Source organism: Anabas testudineus, chromosome 14, assembly GCF_900324465.2.
Source record: "Anabas testudineus chromosome 14, fAnaTes1.2, whole genome shotgun sequence".
NCBI classification, from domain to species: domain Eukaryota; kingdom Metazoa; phylum Chordata; class Actinopteri; order Anabantiformes; family Anabantidae; genus Anabas; species Anabas testudineus.
In genome coordinates this window covers 14833222-14856083 of record NC_046623.1, presented here as the reverse complement: position 1 = coordinate 14856083, position 22862 = coordinate 14833222, and the positions used below count along the sequence as shown (strand labels likewise).

The window sequence follows — 22862 nt, the reverse complement described above, 5'->3', positions numbered from 1 at the left end:
ATGCGCACAGACGGTTTTCCAGCCTGCTGTTCGTGTTCCCACCTGTAGTGTGACTACAAAAGTCCTCCTGACTTTTTTAAAGGCAAGCTAACGCGCTAACCAAAACAATCTACCGCCGATAGCCTTATCAGAGTTCAACAGCGACTGTTTTAATAGCGACGTGTGATGCGTTTCATCATGGAAACCTGTAAAAAGTTTCGCTCTTCTTTCAGCCTGTTTTGGTTCGTTTTCGTAGTTTAGCTGCGAAGCTAACGCTGACTGACAACAGATAGCTTAGCATCGGTGTCCCTAACAAAAAGAGCAGCCTCTTCTGAGCCTTGCAGGACGGCAGAAGTTTGCAACTTTACTCCCTGGTAATGGGCCTTTTTGTGCGTTTTTAACTAAGGAGTATTATCACTTGATAGCTAATGAACAAATCAATACACATTAACTTTAAACTGTGTGAACAGTGGATTCAATCTCTGCAAAAATGTGAAGCTATAAATTATCTGAATGTGAGATTTAATAAGTGTGTGTCCACATTATCACTTGGAAAATGCCATTTTTTTTTATGCTGAAATCAGTTGAAATTGTGTTTCTGTTCTTTTCCTAAAGGTTTGTTTGGCGACAACATCCTCAAAATGTCAATCCTAGGATTAAAGAAGAAGCAGCCAAATACTTTCAAAGTCAAAGTTGTCACCATGGATGCTGAAATGGAGTTTAGCTGTGAGGTATGGATCTAAGAGGCTGCTGTGTTTGTCTTATTCATGTCCAGATCAATCCATAACCACGTGTTGCCTCCTCAGCTTCATTAAAAGAAACAGTATAGCTTGAGCCCTGTAATCTACAGCTCTGTGAAACATTACTGCACTGACAGTGTGACAGGTTTCAAAGAATGTCTTGTGAATACTTGGCTTTGTCTTGATTTTCCTCCGAGACACTGTTTAGCAAACATTGTAAGCTGTCCTGATTCTGGTACATGTCATCTTGTGATTAGTTTAGGTAGCAGGTGACAGCCTCAACAACAGCCACATCTATTTAATTTATTCTAGGTGAGGTGGATCCACCGTCTCTACCCTGTAAATGAGTCTTGTCATAAATTCATCAAAAGTGTTAAAAGCTCCACATCAGTTTTCTTTAACAGATACTCAGATTGAGAGCAGAGCAGCACCTTTCAGCACGTCAACTCACTGGTTTGTTTTTTTGTTTACTGTTTTTCTCAGGTGAAGTGGAAAGGTAAAGATTTATTTGACCTGGTGTGTCGCACTATTGGTTTAAGGGAGATCTGGTTCTTTGGGCTCAGGTACACAGTAAAGGACACTTATGCCTGGCTGAAACCGGAGAAACAGGTGAGCGGAGAAGTGATTCTGTAAAGGAATAACACCTTAATTGTAAGATATTTGATGCACCATGTGGTAAAAACATTTTGCACAAAGCAGATGACTTGTTTTTGTTCCTGACAATTTGAAAGGTGAGGCTAATGTAGATTATAGAGCTGCAGCTAAATAGTGTTATTTTATGATGAATTTCATAATGAAATTGAATTGTCACACATACAAGAAATGTAAAGACATCTTTAACCTGCCTATTTTGTCTGAGAGACAGTACAAAACCAAGACACATTTACTTTATAGACTGATATGAAACAGTTAATCTTCACATCTGGGAACCAGAAAAATATTTTGGTCTAATAATATATTATTCTTTCTCTCTACTCTTGTCTCTGTTATCTGTTCACCAAGGTCTTGGACCAGGACGTCCCCAAAGACTCTCCTATAACATTTCATTTCTTGGCTAAATTCTTTCCAGAAAAAGTAGAAGAGGAACTGGTCCAAGAAATTACTCAACACCTATTCTTCTTACAGGTAATCCAGCCGATAGCCTCAGTTTGTAAATTAACCCAAGGACTTGGTTGTATTTGGTGGTTTTATTTATTTTTCACATGTGGGCCAAATTCTTCCCCTTTAATTAGAAATGTTATGAAAAATATGTTCAACAAATGTTGATACACGTCTTCAAACTCTTGTTTAGGTGAAAAAACAGATATTAGATGAAGAGATATTCTGTTCCCCTGAAGCCTCTGTTCTTCTTGCATCGTATGCTGTCCAAGCTAAGGTAAGAAAGGTTAATGGTTCCTTTCAGTCATTTGAAGTGATATTTTATTATTATTAGACTAAATGCCTCAATATTTGATAATTAACATTAATGTCCAATCTCTTTCTTCTCCTTTTTCTATTTTTACTGGTTTCCCCACCAATATCATTCCACAGTACGGAGATTATGACCCAAATTTCCATAAGCCGGGCTTCCTGGCACAAGATGAACTTTTGCCAAAAAGAGTAAGTATATATATTACTATGTGCACGTGTCCTCGAAAGCAAGTTATAACATGTTGTTCGGCGGCAGTAATTGTCTGTTCGTTTACATTATTTTTACAGCTGTTATCCTACATTGGGGTGTCGGAGAGTGTGTGCGCGCATGTGTGCACATGATATTGATGTTTTTTCCCTGTTACCCTGTGTGTTTCCCAGGTTCTAATGCAATACCAAATGACAGCTGACATGTGGGAGGAGAAGATCACTGCTTGGTACGCTGAACACAGAGGCATCGCCAGGTAGGAGAGTCACTAAAGTCCAATATAAAATAAAGACACACCTTTACGTACGGTCATGGTTCGATAAATGTTCTCTTTTCCATACAGAGATGAGGCCGAAATGGAATACCTAAAGATTGCTCAGGACCTCGAGATGTACGGAGTCAGCTACTTTGCCATCACTGTGAGTGTGAATTACTGCACCTTAACGTTTCAGTTAAGAAGTAGTAATATAAAAAGTACCAACTTAAACGTTGCTTTCATGTTGGTTTACTTTTCTATTTCACATTTCACGTTGACAGCAAAATAAGAGGGACACAGACCTTTTACTTGGGGTGGATGCTCAGGGTCTTCACATCTACAGCCCCAACAGCAAACTCAATCCTAACAAATCCTTTCCTTGGAGCGGAATCCGTAACATCTCTTACAGTGAAAAGGAGGTAAATGCAAACTATAGCATTAGACTTTTGCAGTGTTTGTCTCCAAATCTTAATTGTGTTTATTGTCTGTCACTTTGGAAGAAGTGAAGAAATCAGTGTAAGATTTTCACACAAACCAATTTGCATTTTAGTGTTTTAAAGGTGTCCATAATGTGCTCTCTGTTAAAACAATGTACAGTAGTGTAGAATTACTTCAATGTTCCCTCCTTATGTTGCAGTTCACAATAAAACCTCTGGACAAGAAGAAAGATGTTTTTAAGTTCTACTCATCTCAACTGCGTGTCAACAAGCTGGTGGGTTTACCTGCTTATACATGTAGATTTAAAACCATAACCAAATTCTGTGAACATTTTGTAAGTAAAATTTTTGCTGCTTTGTATGTTATGTCGTCAGATCCTGCAGCTGTGCATTGGTAACCATGATTTATTCATGAGGAGGAGGAAGGTGGACTCCATTGAAGTGCAGCAGATGAAGGCACAGGCTAAAGAGGAGAAGGCTCGCAAGAAGGTCAGCAACCTCTCAGCTCCACTGCAGCAATGAGTGAACATACGCCAAGCATATATCTTAATTTGGGTTTCCTGGTCTTCTTTTAGATGGAGCGTCAAATCCTGGCACTGGAAAAACAGAAGAGGGAGGAAGCAGAACGTGCAAAAGAGGATATGGAGCGAAGACTTTTCCAGCTGCAGGATGAGGCTCGACTGGCCAACGAAGCATTGGTGAGAGCATCATTGTAGACTCTCTTCAAGACTTTGTGGACATCATGCTATTTAAACTGTTTTGTAGCGTCTATAATACTGTATTTGTTTTACATTTTTATAGCATATCTATTATTTTCTGCCCTGAACCCATTCCGTGTTTTCACAATTCCTTTTCTGCAGCTGCGATCCGAGGAGACAGCTGACCTGCTGGCAGAGAAGGCTCAGATTGCTGAAGAGGAGGCCAAGCTGTTGGCCCACAAGGCAGCAGAGGCTGAGCAGGAGAGGCAGAGGTTGGAGGTCACTGCGATGAAGACGAAGGAGGAGAAAAGGCTGATGGAGCAGAAGATGAGGGAGGCAGAGCAGATGGCTGTGAAACTGGTGGAACAGTCTGAGAGGAGGTTCGGCATGTTTAATTTTTTTCTTTTCTTGAAATGTGACTTGTAAAGGTGAATCCTGTGGGCGTCCAGACCGTACACTACTTCATCTACAGCTTTTCTATTTCTATTACATTTATTTTATTTGTCCTTTTTAATTGGGTGAAAATTCCTTCAATAACAGTCGCACCAGAAAGTGTGACAGATCTTCTTCTAACAGATCTTCAGGAGGACTCTGAGGAGATGAGACACTCCATCAGTCAGGCTTTTGTGGAAAAGTGGTTAGATGAAAGCTGCAGCTGGCAGAGACAAAGATTCTGTTCTTCTGATGACCCAACTCAAACTCTTAGGACAGAAATTACGACGTGTGATAAACAACAGGTGCTGCTCAACATGTGGCTAATGTGGTTGAGAGAACGATGAATGCAGCCAAATACAAAGAAGTCCTTAATAAAACCTGCTCCACAGTGCATGAAACCTGAGAGGTACCTTTTAGTATGACTGCGATCCAAAGTATATAACCTGGAGTGGCTTCAGGAAACGTCTGACTAACCTGTTGAATCTTTGAATTGACGAACTGGAACCCAGACAAGTTGAACACTTCAAGGAGGATATGCCAAGAATAGAGAGAGATAAACACCCCAAATCTATGCTTGAGAACACAATGAATGATAAATAATAATAATATTAATGACGACATACTTTATTGATCCCCTTGGGGAAATTGTTGTTTGGACAGCTGCAGTAGATGACGGTGCTACTGTTGGATGTCAGTGTCCAACTGAGCTACAGTTAAACCAGATTCTGAGTTGTAATAGCTACAAATGTGTAGATTAATGGCAAAACTGAATTTTTGTTCAATTTTAAAATACAGGAAAAGGAGCCTGAATACATATTATCATACATACTGCTGTATGTTATTGACATTGCTACTGTCTTTTATCCAAAACATTTTTGTCAGGTTGAAAGAGGCAGATCACCTGAAACAAGACCTGACTGAGGCAAAGGACGCTGAGCGGAGGGCCAAACAGAAGCTGCTAGAGATCACCAAAACAACCTACCCTGTACGGTGGTGATGTTACTGCTGTCCTTTTGATGCTTTTATTTCTTGCTTTAAAGAAAATTTTGTCTTGAATAATTTATTTGTTGAATTCCTAGAAAGTAACAGAAGAGGTGGGAAATGACTTTGTTGCTACAGACAGGCTCTTTTAAATGCACCACTGTCATTTTATAGTTTCCTATAGAAACCAAAGTACCAAATAAGAACTAATAGCAGTTATACATCTACATACATCTGCATGTTTTTGTCTTCTAGCTCATAGCAGCCTACTCTAGCCCGTCTGCTCCTCCTGAAGCAGCTGACTTTGCCTATGAATCGGCATCTACGCGCTTCGACTTCAAGGACTCGGACATGAAAAGGCTGTCTATGGAGATCGAGAGAGAGAGGTGAGCTGGAGTTCAAATCGCCTGCAACACGTTAGAAAGACAGCTTGTGCTCTGCTTGTTTATATCCTGTCGTGTTATTAATGCAGGCTCGAATACATGGAGAAGAGTAAACACCTGCAGGATCAGCTGAAGGAGCTGAAATCAGAAATTGAGTCTCTGAAGCTGGAGGAGCAGCAGCAACAGCAGATGCAGCAACAGCAGATGCAGCAACAGCAGATGCAGCAACAGCAGATGCAGCAACAGCAGATGCAACAACAGCAGATGCAACAACAGCAGATGCAACAACAGCAGATGCAACAACAGCAGATGCAGCAACAGCAGATGCAACAACAGCAACAACAACAACAACAACAACAGCAACAGGCCGCCTTCTACGGCCTCCACAGTGAGGCGAGGGGTTACATCCAGGAGCCTGTCTACGTACCTCACAGCAATGTATGTATGGTCACCAGAGCTTCTTGTCTTATTAATGTAATTTTTTATGTTATGATTGTTTACCATCAGAATATCAAGCTGAATTAATCCAGTGTATGTCTAATAAAAATACCGTAAGTTAGGTTGTAATACATGTGATTTAAATAATGGATGTTCATAAAATCAGGTCTTTTGTCCTGTAGCACAGGAAACACAATAGTTATGGAAGATATTAATTACATTAGTAGTGACTGGCATGGGAAGGTTTTGCCATAATGCTTTTACAATAGTAGTTAAACACATTTCAGCCTCTCTGCTGCTCTCTCTAACAGCTCACGTGTCTTGCTTTGCAGCGAAACTCTGCGTACATGTGTCAGATGGCCTTCTTTGAAGAAGTGTGATCTGGCTCCTGAAGGAGGGCACCAGCCATTATGACTCTGCTTTCTCGACTTGTTTGGTCAATTTTCTACCTGTCTGAATCTAACAGACACCAACACTATGTGCTTAGGAACAACCTAAAATCCATCCTTGACATCAAACAGCCACTAGTTTGGCTGTTTACTACCTGCTACACGACAGCACACTGCACATTTCTTTGATATATTAAGAAAACATTAATGCGTGCCATATATCTAACACTGATTTAGCATATGGTGCTGATGATAATCAGTTTTTTTCATTATGTTTGTTGTGTTTTAAGGGAAACGTAAGATGGTCAGATATAAAATACTGACAATTAGATGTTAGTGCTTTATCAACCTTTTGGGAAAAGGGTTAAGTTAAGAACAAACCACCTAATTTCTGCATTATTGTGTCATAAAGTAAATTCTGTATATTCTTCAGACTTGGTAAATGTCTGAGAAGTTGTAAATATCCTGGAGATTTTGTAAGTTTTGGGCCACTTTTCATTAAAATAAGTTTTTCAGTAGAGCAAATAAGCCCAGATACATGCAGATTATAATACCTGATGACCCTAAAGTAGAGATTTCAATTTAGAAAGGTCAGTCAGATTGGACCCTTCATAAATTCTGTGTTGACGTTTGTTTTCTCTTCTTGCTCTTTCTGTGAGTTGTTTCTGTTTTTACAAACACAAGTGCCTTGTTTTCAGCCTCATCATGGTACAATAGTTAATATAAAAGTAGCGTAAACTGTTACAAGCCTGAACGCTGCCATTTAAAGTTTTTTACATTTTGTACTGATGTGTGTTAAACTATATTTTTACCATTATGATTCAAGTTACTGAGGTTTTATTTGGTACCGTGCTCATGTGTCTTAGCATTAGGGTTCCTTTGCGTTTGAATTTGATTTCTTACCCTGATTGATTTAAGAATAGCAGATTGATGGTTTGCTTGTCCTTCTGCGGCTTGTGTTCTTCTCAGGGTTGGTGTTGGAGACAATCACTGTAGGTAGAGTCCCCCGCATCTAGTGGGATGCCAAATGTTCAGCCCTCCATTGTCCACGTGTGTTAGTTTTGGACTTTATCATTATGGATCGTACAGTGATAATTGGTTTATCTTTGCCCTTATGGCTGAATGAGCAAAACTAAATTGTATTATTTTTCATTTCATTTCAAGAGCTTTAGTTTGCATTGTTGCGTTATTTATTTTTGCTGCATCACTATTATACACATTTGCTTCAGGGCTGTCATTGATATGGATTTTATGTAATTTAATGTACATTTTTCTGTAATGGGATTTTTCTGCAAAATTCAAATTCAGTGGTTAGAAATCATTTCACGTTTTCACGTCAGATATTAGATAATTAGTTTTACTTTAAAGTGACAAGAAGTTACAAATCCACCTGTGCAAGAAAACCGTGTCAACAATTTAAAATTACAACAGTGATCACACGACAACGTTTGTTTTGTCTCATGTTTGCAGTTTTCTCAGACAGGAAGCAAGAAGGATTCAATCACAACATCTCAGTAAACTACAGTCATGATAACTACAGACAACAATCGGATGGTGGCTATGGTTTTTTTAATTAAACTAAAAGCTGTGTGGTCATTTGGACAAGGCTGCATTTTAATAAATGATCTTTGAGTCACAGTTTTGGCCACCTAGTTAAAGCTATTACATTTATCAGGTGTTTTTATGAGTTGCATCATTGAACTTCAGTTAGTTACAACCTGAGCATAGGTACAGTACAGTTACTACAAACAAAACTACAACAGCAGTGCAAAGAGACATCACAATACAGAAAGTACACGACTGCTGTTAAAAATCAACTATATTTATCTTTCTATAAATACTAGACAGATAAAAAACGAATTCAGTGGTTAGGATGGGACCATATTTTTTTTGTGTTCGATGTTTACTTGGACGAATCCAGAAGGTGCTGTCCAACAGCGTGGAGTTACTTGCATTAGACAAGCCCTTGTGATAATCAAGAGGGAGAATAAGGTGCTGACTGCGGAACAACTGATTCAGGCTCTTGTCATCTCTTGTCATGACTACTGCAAGGTCTTATGACGGGGTTACCAGCTGCACCCTCAAACCCCTCCAGATGATCCAAAATGCAGCAGCACGTCTAATTTTTCATCATGCAGAAAGGTCACATGTTACATACCTTTTCAGATCTCTGCACTGGCTTCTTGTCGCTGCTGCATCACGTTCACAGCCCTGATCCTTACCTACAAAGTGGTCAACTCAACAGTACCAACTTACCTGAACTCCCGCATCCAGGTCTACAATCCCTGCTGATCACTGCGCTCTGCCAGCAAATGACGTCTTGTGGTCTGGAGACCCTGACGGAGCTGAGGACCACTGAGGCACAGAACCTCCAGAAGGAGAGCCAGTGGCAAAAAATCTACGAATCTCTGGAGGATGATCTCAGGAGTGAGCGGGCAAAAAAAGGAGGTGAGCCTTAAGAAAACAGAGGAGCTGCAGAAACGGAGCAGATATTATTTTATTTTACTTTATGACTGTGGCTCCTAATGGACTTTTCACACTGATCATCATAGACAAACAGTTTATCCACCTTCTAATTGTGGCAGGTGACATATTATCAATTATTTTAGTAAACCACCAGTAAAAGAAAGTGTGGATCATCTTCACTCTCCTGCTCCTCACCACTAGAGAGCACTGTGATCCTGCTGTTGGTGAAACGTGTTTCATAAACATTGGATGTTATAGTTCTGTCCCATTAATCTGACATTTTAAGCAGGTGGTATTTTATTAACTTATAAAATACTTTAAAACTTGACAAACGTCTGATGTTTGATGTTTTTCTGACTTGTGATTATGATAGAACAGGAAATTCACTTAGATGGACATAGGTTGAAGCAGTCATTAAACATGACCTGCAAATTGTAGTGGAAAGTAAATTAGCTCAAATACTTACAGTAAGTACAATTGTATATGTACTCTGGTTCCTCACTTGAATGTATATTGCATTTTTCATTTCTTCACTTCTTACATTGCAGTTTATACTATTAATAATATACACAATTTATTATTATTATTATACATTAATCTAATCAGCAGAATACTGGTACTACTACTGCACTAATGTATACAATGTCAAATAGTCCAAATCCACCCCACCTCCAGCTGCATCATTAAAGTACCTACACATAAATGTATCAATAACTCAAATAGAATTATGTAAAATATATGTAATATATGTATGTTTTATACTATATTAACACACATGACCACAAAGTATTTAATATAAAAGTGACCTGTAACTAGAACCACTTATGGGTTATAAACCAGGTGTGTTGGATAATATTAGTGTCACCTGTCGTATGATTTTTGTACCAAACCAACACTAGTGATGGATTCTGATGACATCACAACATTCTGAGTTATGACATCACACAGGACATTGGACTAAAGCTCCTGAAGAAGTTGAGATAGTCACAACCTGATGTTCAACAGAGACACAAATACACTCAACTACCACAAGAAGAATTACAATATTACTGTGTTTAAAGAACACAACTACTGTATAAACTGTCCAGTGTTGGTGCAACATCTTTGTTCAGTGGACATGGAGACGAAAGTCAACGCAGCAGGCGAGGTAAGATTTTCTGAACAAGAAACAGTTTGGGAATTTTCCACCAGTACACCTACATTAGGCTGTCTTATGTTTTATTTCTGTGTCTTGAATTTACATTTCATTTAAGGTTCACTGTGGCTGTTGTGTGTTTTTATTTCATTAATATTACAAACTTTAAGTTGTCTGTAGTTTAAACTGAAATGAGATAGTGGTAATTATGAAACAGATGAAGGTATTTGTGTAAAATAAAAGGAACAAATGTGCCTTTTTAAAAATAAAAAGAGGACTTAATGGCAGGAAGAACATCATAGTCACGGTTTACAAGCCCTTGAGCAGCCGTCTACAGGATAAGTGGGTGTAGCTGCTTGGTGGATGTGTGGAAAATGCTCTTTTACAACAGATGTAAACGCTAAAGCAAATGCAGCTGTGAACTGTTTCTGTGGTTAGGATGGGACTATATATTTTTAATCTGTTCCATGTTTACTTGTGTCCTTCAGTCACTTGGACAAGTTAACCCAGAAGGTGCCGTCCAACAACACGGTACTCGCCTGAGACAAGCCCTCGTGAGCACCAAGAGGGAGAACAAGGTGCTGGCTGCAGAAAATGCTGCTCTGAAGGAGCAACTGGACAAAAAGGAGCTCAGCTGGGAGCAAGAGAAAAGGAAGATGCTGGATGAGATAGACTCTTTGGTTTCTACTCTGTTCATGGCCAGAAACGACATGGACAGTCTGGTAAAGAAGCTGGAGTCTGCAAGAGACAAACAGAAAGTGTTTGACACAGAGCGCCAGAAGATGGACAAGAGTTTGAAAGACAAAGAGGAGGAAGTGGTCTCCTTGAAGGAACGTCTGCATTTACAGCAGATGGAGACGGAGAAGGTGACAAAACAGTGGAAGGAAGAGTGCGACAAGGTGGACGAGATGAAGCATTCCCTCAACAAAACCGTCTCAGATCTTAATGCAGAGTGGGAAAGACGGTGGACTGTTAGAGAGGAGGAGGTGTCCTCTGAGATGAAACCTCTGCAGGAGGAATGTGAGACCATGAGCCACGTCATCCAGGACAAGGACGAGTTGATCGTCATGGCCAGGAATGAAATGATGGCACTGATGGAGAAACATCTGGAGACCCTGACGGAGCTGAGGACCACTGAGGAACAGAACCTCCAGAAGGAGAGGCAGTGGCAAAACATCTACGAATCTCTGGAGGATGATCTCAGGAGTGAGCGGGCGGAGAAGGAGGTGAGCCTTAAGAAAACAGAGGAGCTGCAGAAACAGAGCAGAGAGGCAGAGGAGAAGTGGCTCGACAAGGAGCAGGGCTGGATCCACAAGACCAACAAGGTGGAGGACGAGATCCAGCTCCTGATCCAGCAGAACATCAAGCTCCAGGTTCCAAAAATCAGTTTATCATCATGATTTAAATAATAACGTGTTTGATTCAGATTTGAAATGAAAATACTGAAGTACATGTTGAATCTGACTTTTCAGGAACTCGCTTTAAAAAGTGACAAAGAGAAGGCGAAGATGAAAAAGGAGGAAAAGAAAGAGAAGAAGGAGGCAGAAAAGAGGCTGAGGAAGGAGACGAAAGAGAAGGAGGAGAGGGAGAAGAAGGAGAGGAAGAAAGAAAAGGAGCGAGAGAGGAAGAAAGAAAAGGAGCGAGAGAGGAAGAACAAGACAGGAAGAAGATCTGTTCTCTTTTTCTGACCTCTGACCTGTTCACCCTCTTACCTCCCCAACCCTAACCCTAACCCTCCCCCATCCTACCCTACCCATCCGTCCTCATCCACTCGCCTCAACCCTCCCATCACCTCCTCTCTCCTCACCCTACCCCCTTTTACCCCATGATCCCCCTCCCTCTCTCCCCTCTACTCCCTCTACCCCATGATCCCCCTCCCCCTCCCCTCTACTCCTCCTCTTACCCCATGATCCCCCCCCCTCTCCCCTCTACTCCCTCTACCCCATGATCCCCCTCCCTCTCTCCCCTCTACTCCCTCACCTCATGATCACCCTCCCTCTCTCCCCCTCTACTCCCTCATACCTCATGATCACCCTCCCTCTCTCCCCTCTACTCCCTCATACCTCATGATCACCCTCCCTCTCTCCCCTCTACTCCCTCATACCCCATGATCCCCCTCCCTCTCTCCCCTCTACTCCCTCATACCTCATGATCCCCCTCCCTCTCTCCCCTCTACTCCCTCTTACCCCATGATCACCCTCCCTCTCTCCCCTCTACTCCCTCTTACCCCATGATCCCCTCCCTCTCTCCCCTCTACTCCCTCTTACCCCATGATCCCCCCTCCCTCCCCTCTACCCCTCTTACCCCATGATCCCCCTCTCCCCCTCTCCCCTCTACTCCCCTCTACCCATGATCACCCTCCCTCTCTCCCCCTACTCATACCATGATCCCTACCTCCCCCTCTACTCCCTCTTACCCCATGATCCCCCTCCCTCTCTCCCCTCTACTCCCTCTTACCCCATGATCACCCTCCCTCTCTCCCCTCTACTCCCTCTTACCCCATGATCACCCTCCCTCTCTCCCCTCTACTCCCTCATACCCCATGATCCCCCTCCCTCTCTCCCCTCTACTCCCTCATACCCCATGATCACCCTCCCTCTCTCCTCTCCTCTCTCCATCACCGTCCCATCCATCCATCTTTTCTCTTCACAAAACAAGTGAAGTTTGTTTGTTGTGTTGTTTTGTTTTGTTTTTCTATTATTTTGCTCCATGTGATTTATTTTCTTCTTACAAATGTAAAATAAACTAAATAAATCACATCTTTCTGTTTTTATCTTCCTGAATATAAAGCTGTATTGTGGTGTAGTTACTGTACATTTAATCATTTGGTCGACACTTTTATCCAAAAGTAGACAGTAAATACACATTTTAATTAAATATGTTTCACATATTTTCTTAATTTAACTTTCTGTAAACTGACAATGATCCTTTATTTTCACCTTAACATGACATAGAGTGTCTGCTTGTCTAATTTCACTGCAGCTCCTTTGTGTTAGAGTAACATTACCCTCCAGTGGTGAAGTTCAGCACTGCTGCAAAGTGTTCATATCAACAACTGAGTGGAAATGGACTAAAGGATTATACACATGAAATACTGTTTGTAATTTCACTGATATAAAAGAATCTTTAAATAATCATTAATATGCAAGAGGCTGATTGATGGAAACTGCATTTTTAAGAAACAAGATTTTCAAAAACAAACACACAGAGCACAAAAACTAGACAGAAAATGTTTCAGAAATGTTCCTTACTTCACTATTTGTGACGTGATGATGACTCTTCATTTTTACCTGACACTATAGGAAGTGATTGTTATCTGGTACATCAGAGAAATGTCACCCTCCGGTGATAAATGTTAGTACTGAAGGTTTGCATCCAGTACAGATAGTCAAGGGAGAAGATACCAGCTTGAAAAATTCTGTATTTCAGATTTTGAGTCCAGATTGAAGATTTCAGATAATCACTAGTGGGATGTAAAGTGAACCACGTTGGCACTGATACGTAATATTTCATATAAACACAAACGAAAACAAATATGTACTGAGGCAAGATCTAGATTTAGCCCAGTGACCCAGTTAAAGGTCTTATTACTGCATTAAGATAAGTGTTTTTGTGACTACACAGGACTGTGTATCAAACTGAAAGAGCCGCCTGTAGCAGCTTTTATTTTCTCACCAGCACAAAGGTTGTACTGAATCATCTGAGGTCTTAACTCTTTTTCATGGGGTGAAACAAAGACATTCATTCAGTCAGCTGAAGTCTAGACTGTATAAGACAGACCAGCTTGATGACAGTGATGTGTAGCAGCTACACGTTGATGGCTGCTTTTGGTTTGCTCCTGTTGCTGTGTGGAGACATTTATCCACGATGTTAACAGAGTTTGGGGTTAAGTGATTTTGATTACGTGTTTGGTGATTGGTTGTGTGGTGGATGAGGAAAACGGCCATTTTGAAGATGGAAACTTGACGACTGAAGTCGTTTGTGTAATGAAGGAAGGTCGAGGTGTTAGCCGATGATAAAAGAGGAGTATAATGATGTATTCAAGTAAAAATATTCTGTAACACTCTGATGGAGCTTCTAATCAGTTGTCAGCTGTGTTGCTGCATTAATGTGCAGAACAGAGAAGCAGCAGAAGATTGGACTCATTCTGTGTGTGTGTGTGTGTGTGTGTGTGTGTGTGTGTGTGTGTGTGTGTGTGTGTTCAGATCGTCCTTCTGATTTATTCAACTGTTTTGTAGTTTCAGTGAACTGCAGGTCATTCTTTGATACAAAGTACTTCGGGGCACATTAATAATTAGCTCTTGTGCTCCTCTGCTTGTTGAATATTTGACGTCCTCTCTCTTCTTTAAGTGTCTGTCTTGTCGGGCTGGTGATGGTTTAACAGCCTCATATTCTTCCTTCTCTGATTTCTGATTTCAACATTTCGCTTTTTAAAAGTGATCATCTCTGTAACTCGGTCAGTCTGACTTCACAGGATGTGTCGAGAGGATCTTTAGTACATTTAGCTTCTAGGAGTGTTATAAGATAAATTTACTAAAGTTTAAAAATAGCTAATACTGAAAAACCATGTTTGAGTGTTAAAGTAAATATTAATATAGCTCCAAGCTGGTTCAGTTGACACTATTACAACAGCTCATTGTATAAAATGATCATATGTTTTGTATTTAAACTGTTTATCTGGCAGCTACAGTTTGTAGGAACTAGTTAAAGTTGAAGTAAAGTTCATCAGTACTTTGTTTTTCTTTGACCACTTGGAGGCAGCAGAAACAAATGTTTAAACACAATATCAACACATCACCTTTAATGTTGATGTGCAAACACAGCAACAGATATTACATCATGAAGAGATGATCTGGGTGCGTGCACTTATTTTAGACACATTACGCTTTAGCATCAAACTGGGTGTTGTGCAAAATTTATTATTATTATTAATGTACAATAAAACTGTGGTACTGTTAAAATTGGATGGAACAATGTGTGCACAAAGACAAAATCACTGCTGTTCTCCAATTGACAGATGTTTCCCCGCTTTGGTTTGTCTGGAAAAATGCTGAAGGGATGCAGACTGAAAGCTCAGCAGTAAAAAAATAAAAAAGAGAAACTTTTTCTATTAGAGAATCACTTCAAGGGTCTTTTGCTGCAAGAACTGTCTCAGTGGAATTGATGGATCTGCTTGGATGAGATTATGATTACACACAGAAAAGGATTTTCTAAGAACTAAAGAAGAGTGAGGGAGATAAGTGGATGAGTGAGAGGGTTTCCCTTACAGCGACTCAGCACAGCGTGATGTCCAGCAGCCGCAGGAATATCAGCTTCGGGAGAATAGGAGTGATTCAGAGAGAGAGTTCATTTTGCCTGGAGATGGGTTTGTACCTCTATAACTCTGGAGACTGTTTCTCCCATCTGTTTTAGCTGTGATCCGTCCCATGACATTTGGCACGCAGATTAGAATAATAGGGGAGAAGGCGCGCAGGCACATTTAGAGACTGTGAATTGCATTCTAGGCTGCGCTGCCTGGAGAGGGGGGCTACAGGGACATAAAGGAGTGAAATCACGTCCAACACACAGAGAGAAAGAGAAAATAGACCTTTGAAGGTTTTTTTTTTTTTGCTGCGAAGGCATTTAAAGGAGCGAAATAATTGGATGTCGGAGGCCCCGTCTCAGCAAAAGCACAAATGCAAACCCCATTCTTTCCATGGGTGTGAGACATGCAGAGAAGGTAAAGTCAGGAGTTGTCATCCAGTGAAATCACAGCCGGAGGGTTTTAATATGTCCTTCTGCACACTACGCCATACATTCAATATAAATATAATCAGAGCATTTTTCTGCAGAATTGTATCTTGGTGAGAAGCCACGTTACACAGGTACCAGGGGATCTACACAGTCTATGGCTTCTTCTGAGATATTGATCCTCTTATGGCTGTTCTGCTCCACTGCAGATGAAAGCGAGCTGCTTCCCTGCTTGGTATCACCCTGGTGAACTTGGCAAGAAATGAATGAACGGCTGAGAAAGAAATGGAAGTGGAGCAGCTGAATGTAATCCTGTGACCTACTCTTACAGCAACTGGGCTATGGTTTAAAGAACAATGGGACAAGGACTGGGCAGGTTTATCCTCGTTCATCCTCATTCAGTTTATGGTAATTGACTTTAGCTGCAGCTCAGGAAATGTGACCAGTATCGCAGTTCAACGATGACTTAGAGATTAGAGTGTGTATGATGAGAGGTCATTTTGTAGCTCAGTGTTACAGGACGTCAGAGACGTAGCTACACATTTTGGAAAAACTGTGTGCAGGATGCAGTTAGCCTAGCTTAGCATCGAGACAGGGCAAATTCTTTTAGTCTTCACAAAATCTGACTCATAATACATGTAAAGCTGTCAACCGTTTGTGTTTTGCTTGTTTAATCCACAGACAAACTGACATAAAAAGCCAACAATGTGTTGTTTTTAGAGGCAGTTACGCTTTGCAGCCTATTTCTTGACAAACAGCCGGATTCCCTCAACGCTTCTGTCTCCGCTTGGCAGCCTCACTGTGAGGACATGACTCCTACAAAGTTTGCTGTTCTGCTTCCCCTTAAACCACAAAATGTTGGTTTTACACGGATAAAACAAACAACTGTTAGCAAATTTGGGAGATGTAGCTGTTTTCCCAGCTTTTCAGCTCCCTGGCTTCATAATTAATGCACATGTTCTCATGAAACTCTTGGAAAAAAGCCGAAAAAAACAATATGATGACCACGTACTGTATATTTATTTCTCCGTTTTAACATTAGAACAATAAGAAACACAAAAAGTGTTTTGTTGGCTGCAGCTTCCACTTAGACCGTTCCTCATCAAGCTTCTTCAGACTATGGAAGAATAAACTTTGCATTGAAAATTGGAAATTTGCATCTGTGCACTTTTCTCTTCTTCAGAGTTTCCCTATTCAAGTGATGTATTATATATATATCATTTTTATTTACGGCTAGTAACTGTTGCTGAATTGAATACAGATACCCTTCTCAACCTGCCATGCCGTGTTGTGCTGCCGCACACACCCTAACGCATGGCAATGAAACATGAATGAGTGCCTGCACATTCTCATACCGTATATGCCTGTGTACAGTAATCGTGTCTGCGGACGTGCCGTTGTCTTTGTTCCTCGCAAGGTCAATGCCTCACATCAGTTTTCGAAGCCAATGGGATTTCTCTAATCTTTCAAAACCTGGCAACAGTTGACTGCACACAACAAATGATAGATGAAGTCGGACTCCTTTATATCTGCAGGGCTTGTTTTAGTGTGACTGATATGTGTGTGACTGTGTATGTGTTTTATCCATATGTTTCTGTGTTTGCTGACACAAACCTATTTATGGATCTTTCTTTTGTTATAACCACCATGCAGCCTCAGAAGGGACTAACCATGCAGCAAAATGAGAACCTCATCTTTTATTGTTTATCCTTTCCATGTGACTTGATGCAGTGTGAATAAGAGGGGGGAGAGATGCTTTTATTTTGGTTCAAACAGGCCGTTCTAGAGGCTTTTTGGAGCAACTCACAGAGAATGGTTTCTTTAGCTGATAAACTTTGTCAATGAGATGCAAATCCATGCACCACCGAGGAGGGAAAAAGCCAACAGAGATGGGGCTACTGCACACACACACACACACACACACACAACATTAAAGCCCAACTTTCCTCTTCAAATGCTTCAAACATGCATGAATTCGCTGAGACACACAAACACTAAGGATGTCTTTCTTCCTGATCAGTCACTTAGTGATTCACACACCGTTGGTTTCATCTGCAGCACACAGAGCCGTCTGGGAGATGCTGTGCGCAAATTGAATCAAGCCAATCATCCAGAAATAATGCAATCATTTTGCAATCCAGGTATTCCACGTGGGTCTTTATTAAATAACAGAAGAATTGCATTGCAAGACATGATATATCCATTTCAGATAGAACCAAAAGGTTTTCAGCTGAGTCAGTGGGATTCAAGTAAATAGGATTTAGTTTGTAAATGTTGTTTTCACAGTCAATATATGGACTCTTATATAGTGATGAGGAAAATCCAGGTGATTGAGACTTTGTAGACAAATGTTAGGATTTTAAAGACGGACTTTACTGTTTCACATGACCCTTTATTGTCACTCAGTAGTAAACATGGGCTCTGTCATTCTCTGCCAGTAATGTTCAGATCCACAGGTGTGATTAATCTGGTGTAAATCTCCTGGTTCGAAGCGGAGTTGCTTACAAATTCCTCATCAGTCAACACTGGCTGATGCTGCCATGTTTGCTGCCATGTTTGTAATTGTGCGCTGAAGAGGCTTTATGTGAACATCATGGAGCACAACCTGTTGTAGAATTCACCCAAGTGCCATCTAAATATACCCGTACAAATCGCCTCCATTAGTGTTAAGTCTCCAGCTGGGTGCCAAAGGGGATGACACAATCAAGAGTCTAGAAGCTGAGTCCTGCCAAACAAACTCACCTGGATCAACGACGGTCAAAAGAGCCCCAACCAAACCTAAGACTGTGGAAAATTACGCGTATGTTTGTTTTGTGTATTAATTTGCAGATTAGTCTCCTCATAGCTCCACACAGATCTGATGTTTCTGACTGCAACTATTTTTCATCACACGCTTCATGTACATTATGATTTATTTTCTGTTATTTCCTCTGCAGTTTGTTGCATTTTTTATTTCTATAAATTTTTCACACAGAAGATGAAACGATGCACCAAAACATTTGGATGACTTTTATGACACAGCAGTGCACAGCAGGAAATGAGCAATTGTCTTTTCCCAAACTAACATTGTGTAGTCTGATCCCAGCATTTCTGATACATCACATCTGACACATGACACGTGGCAATTTTCCACCGAAGCTGCAGGAGGAGTCACAGGAGCCATATGGTCACCGTCACTGCCCAGTAATTGGAGTTAGAGGTCACTGCATTTTACTTTGCTCTGCAGATCTAGTGAAGGTGATGGCTGTGTCAGATAAGATATTGATCTGTGGGTGTGAGCTCACAGCATGTGTGTATAGACTTGTTTCTCTTGTCTTCCTAAAAGATTTATAGTATCTGTGAACCACAGGTCATTGTTTGATAGCGACTTCCTCAGGGCATGTTAGTAATTATTCAGCAGCTTGTTGAATATTTGATGTCTTCACCCTTATTTAAGTGTGTGTGTGTGTGTGAGATACATTTAACAAATATTAGTCGATCGATTCTCATTTGTGTGTCGAGACCTTGAATGTAGAGGTTGAGTCATTTTATCCGTCAGTCGGCTCATGTAAGGTGATTTTGATTTGGTGAATGATCGATAGGACAAGATGCTGCCAAATGAGGAGATAGTGAATAATTTCTAACACAGCGTCACGTGTTTACTGATCCCGTGTTAAATGGATTTTGTTAGGTGTTAACTCCAATTAAGTGCCAGGATGTTGATCTTTTCAGACAGATTAGTATAAAACAGCTTTTTGAGCTGAATAAAAAGGTTGGATTAACAGTTTGATAAATAAATCCCTTCTTATAAGTTAATTGCATCCAATTGTATAATTTATTTTTATTTTTGCACATTTCGTGCAGTGATTTCTTAGTTTACTTGCTCTTTACTGCACTTACTGCTTACTGCGGTAAGCTTTGATTTAAAAGTCGCAGCTCTGTAACATGTAATGAATTTCATTCTCTCAGAGGATGTTTCATGTTATAAAGAATAAGAAGTTTCTGATCTGCCTTCATACTGTGGTGTCACTAGATTCATTTATCTGGTGCAGTGGGATATGTTCACTGTGTGAGAAACAAGAGTTCGTAACATATATAATTCACATAATAAAGTAAAACACATTTGATAAAAGGTTTGAAGGTTGAATTTTATGGATGGGTTTATTTTTTTTAGCATGTAAACCATGTCCTGTCTGGCATCGTAGCATGCAACATGAAGCACTGGATGCCTTGTTATACTGGACAGTTTTGCTTTTTCAAGTGCAGTATGTGTTTTTATCCAGGTGTAATTATGGAGTAGTTTACTCCTCTTGATTAGGTGTCACCAACACTTCCTTGTTCCACATGGTCCATTTGGTTTGTTTCATAGCCCACATAATTTTCCTTTCAGTAGAAGTGGGTCTGGGTTCTTATGGGTTGTCCTCAGTCCTCACAGACACTTTTTCCAGAGTCCAGAGACATGCAGTCAGGTTAACCAGTCACTCTAAATTGCCCATAGGTGTGAATATCTGCCTGTCTGTGTCTGTGTTGAGTCAGACTGGCAACCTGTCCATAAGGTCCCTTGACCCTCCCGTAACCCTTAAGAGGACAAGAAGTTAGGATAAAAGATGGATGGAAGTTAACAGCAGTTTAAAACACAATGATAAAGTGTAAACAGTTCATTAACTTAATGCTGCACTAATTATTATTTTTATATCAACAGTGGATCATATGCATAATGTAGTAAGTGGTTGCTCTTAGTGATGATTTATCACTCGACGACTTGCAGTTTCTCTCAGCTCTACAGAGCATTTAAACATTTTTCAGCTCGTTGTATTGATTTAACCACCCAAACCTTTGCTGATTTTATTCACTTCTATAATTTCCAGCAGCAGTTATGAAAGTGGAACATTTAGTAGCTAAAGCGACAGATATTTCCCTTGAGAAGTGGTGGAGACCAACAAATAGCTAAATGAAGACTTAAATTCCCTGCGTCCATGTGTACAGAACATAAAGAACATTTACCATCACAACATGTACTGTAAGGTGATGTCAGTCCATGTTGCTTTAATTAAAGTTATTAACATGTTGTTATTTTTTATTTGATAGATGTTTGCACAGCACAACAAGCTGCAGTGTGTGCATCACCTGTGTCACTGTCAGACGTGTGTGAAGGATTTTTCTCTGTGCTTTTTGAAATAAACAAAAACTGTTTGCACGTACTGTAAGCAAAAACAAAATATAGAAGTAGAAGATAAAATGAAGTCAAGGTTGCAGTTTCTCTTTAAAAGATTTCAATGGATGCAACTCAAAGAGTGAGAGCAAGAAAGAAGGAAAGGGTGTGTGTGTTTTGGCTCAACCTCTTAAATCCTCAGGCTGTTCATCTTATCATCTGAGATTTGGCAGCTTCTCCCTGTTTGTGTATGTATATTTAGATATTAAATGTGTGTGTGTGTGTGTGTGTAATATGCTAATATGGTCTCTTTTCTTTTCTTCACTCTCTCTCTCTCTCTGTCTCAAACATACACTGGCAGTTTCCCCGTGCTCCTCTGTTATGGCCTACTTCCTCCCTGATCATGTGACCAGCTGGCAGCGATGGTGATTAAGTGGGAGAACTGCAGGTCCAACGATGCTGAAGGGCACTACAGGTCTCAAGGTGCTGAGGGGCACCGCTCTGTTTGCCTTGGCCTCCTGAGAATGCTCCTGTCAGTAATTAGTGAACACTGCTTCTGCCATGTGTGTGTGTGTGTGTGTGAGTGAGTGTGTGTTTGAGTTTATGGGGTTTTGTTTGCAAGTGTAAGAGAGAATATTTTGTGACAAGCTGTTCAGTGCCTTCAGTCTAAACTTCTAGTTTTTGCTTATTTGTACGTTAAACACCATGAGTCTGCTTTCAGAATGGCAGCACACTGCGAGTCGTATTCGATTCTTCATTACAGATTTACTGATGTCCTCTGTTTTTATGACATTTTGAATTTAACCTAGATTTAAGGAACTACTCTGTGTCATGCTAATCACATTCCTGTACTGGAATGGTTGTTTGGATGTGCAGGATTTTGACAATTGCACCACCATCAACTGAGATGAGTTTGTCAGGCTTGTCAGCTGCACCTTAACAAGGCACGTCCATATGATTAGAGATGACTTACTGGTGTTAATTATTTATGCTAAGTGCTGAGCTTAATAATCCACCTCGGGGACGTCACTCGTGAAGTTTCACAGTGAACAGTTGGCTAATCAGTAAAATAAATCACCACCTGACAAACTACTTACTTGCTACTCAGTAGGAACAGTAGCCAACCTCAACAATGTTATTTATGAAACGATCAGAGGCTCCACCGTCTGAAACAACCCAAAGAACCATTTCTTGACTTGTCAATGACAGAAAATGTCAACAAGTCCTGCAAACTTACATGCATTGTTTGTCCTAATCCTTTCTTGAAGATCAGGACCAATATACGTGTTTTTGCAGGAACATGTTTGCAATAAACTGACTTCAATTAGGAATCTCTGGATCCTGCACAGAACAGGAAACACCTCTCTAAATTAAGTACCCTAATGATTCCTATGTCCTTCTACTAATGTGGTCCTGAATCACATTGTACATTCACACACACACACACGTGGCTTCACACAGCGAGACACATTCACCCAGTCTTGATTTTTTATTTTCCACACATCTCACTCTATTGCATGTGCAGTCTTATCACTTTCTAATTTTTACCTCATTATACCACTGGTTCACACGCTTCCTTTCATAACAAAGTGACTAAGCAGACAAAGAGGAAATTAAAAAAGAAAATGCTAAGACACAACCCTCATTACTTCCATTCATGGCAGCAGCAACACTGGAACAGCAGAAAAAAACGTGCTGCCTCTTCTTCCTCACATATTTAGTCTGAATGTCTGAAAAGAACAAGTGACTGATGTCTCTCTCTCCCTTTCTTGCTCTCTTCCCTCATCATTTCATTAATCCAAGCAGGCTTTTATGTTCTTTGTACATCTGCCCGACATGAAAAGAGCGAATGAACATTAAAGAAAAAGAGGGAACACTGAGCAAGACGATGACACTCCATGTAGTCCTACTGAGTGACACCAAGTAGCCCATTAATTGTTCTCTAGAAATCTGTGTCTTTGATCCTCATTTCACTGAATCAATACTGGGTTAGCAGACGCTCGTGAATGCATGCACTCCTCGTCACAAACACTCACACAGACGCTG

The 22862-nt window shown here is 40.5% G+C and overlaps 2 protein-coding genes across 2 annotated transcripts; both read left to right on the top strand.

Moving 5' to 3' along the window:
- The first annotated feature begins 29 nt into the window (after positions 1 to 29).
- On the top strand, positions 30 to 7799 carry nf2b (neurofibromin 2b (merlin)). The gene is made up of 17 exons (XM_026372711.1): positions 30 to 353; positions 595 to 710; positions 1203 to 1328; positions 1722 to 1844; positions 2011 to 2094; positions 2250 to 2318; positions 2511 to 2593; positions 2681 to 2756; positions 2875 to 3012; positions 3231 to 3305; positions 3406 to 3519; positions 3606 to 3728; positions 3891 to 4108; positions 5046 to 5148; positions 5400 to 5530; positions 5617 to 5965; positions 6298 to 7799. Exons 2-17 carry the CDS (start codon positions 621 to 623, stop codon positions 6343 to 6345), a joined length of 1950 nt encoding a protein of 649 aa, XP_026228496.1. The 5' UTR covers positions 30 to 353; positions 595 to 620; the 3' UTR covers positions 6346 to 7799.
- A 2566-nt stretch (positions 7800 to 10365) lies between these two features.
- Positions 10366 to 15951, top strand: LOC113168788 (golgin subfamily A member 6-like protein 1). Its single transcript, XM_026369793.1, has 3 exons — positions 10366 to 11328; positions 11428 to 11496; positions 15895 to 15951. The coding sequence occupies exons 1-3, from the start codon at positions 10423 to 10425 to the stop codon at positions 15949 to 15951; spliced, it is 1032 nt and encodes a 343-aa protein (XP_026225578.1). The 5' UTR covers positions 10366 to 10422.
- The last annotated feature ends 6911 nt before the right edge of the window (positions 15952 to 22862 follow it).

What these genes read in the sequence shown, in the direction of transcription:
- nf2b (XM_026372711.1), top strand. Translation starts at nt 621, where the DNA reads ATGTCAATCCTAGGATTAAAGAAGAAGCAGCCAAATACTTTCAAAGTC. An exon ending in CGTATGCTGTCCAAGCTAAG is followed by an intron (nt 2,095 to 2,249) that starts GTAAGAAAGGTT and finishes ATCATTCCACAG; the next exon opens with TACGGAGATTATGACCCAAA. An exon ending in GAACACAGAGGCATCGCCAG is followed by an intron (nt 2,594 to 2,680) that starts GTAGGAGAGTCA and finishes TTTTCCATACAG; the next exon opens with AGATGAGGCCGAAATGGAAT.
- LOC113168788 (XM_026369793.1), top strand. Translation starts at nt 10,423, where the DNA reads ATGTTTACTTGTGTCCTTCAGTCACTTGGACAAGTTAACCCAGAAGGT. An exon ending in AGCAGAACATCAAGCTCCAG is followed by an intron (nt 11,329 to 11,427) that starts GTTCCAAAAATC and finishes CTGACTTTTCAG; the next exon opens with GAACTCGCTTTAAAAAGTGA. An exon ending in AAAAGAAAGAGAAGAAGGAG is followed by an intron (nt 11,497 to 15,894) that starts GCAGAAAAGAGG and finishes GCTCCACTGCAG; the next exon opens with ATGAAAGCGAGCTGCTTCCC.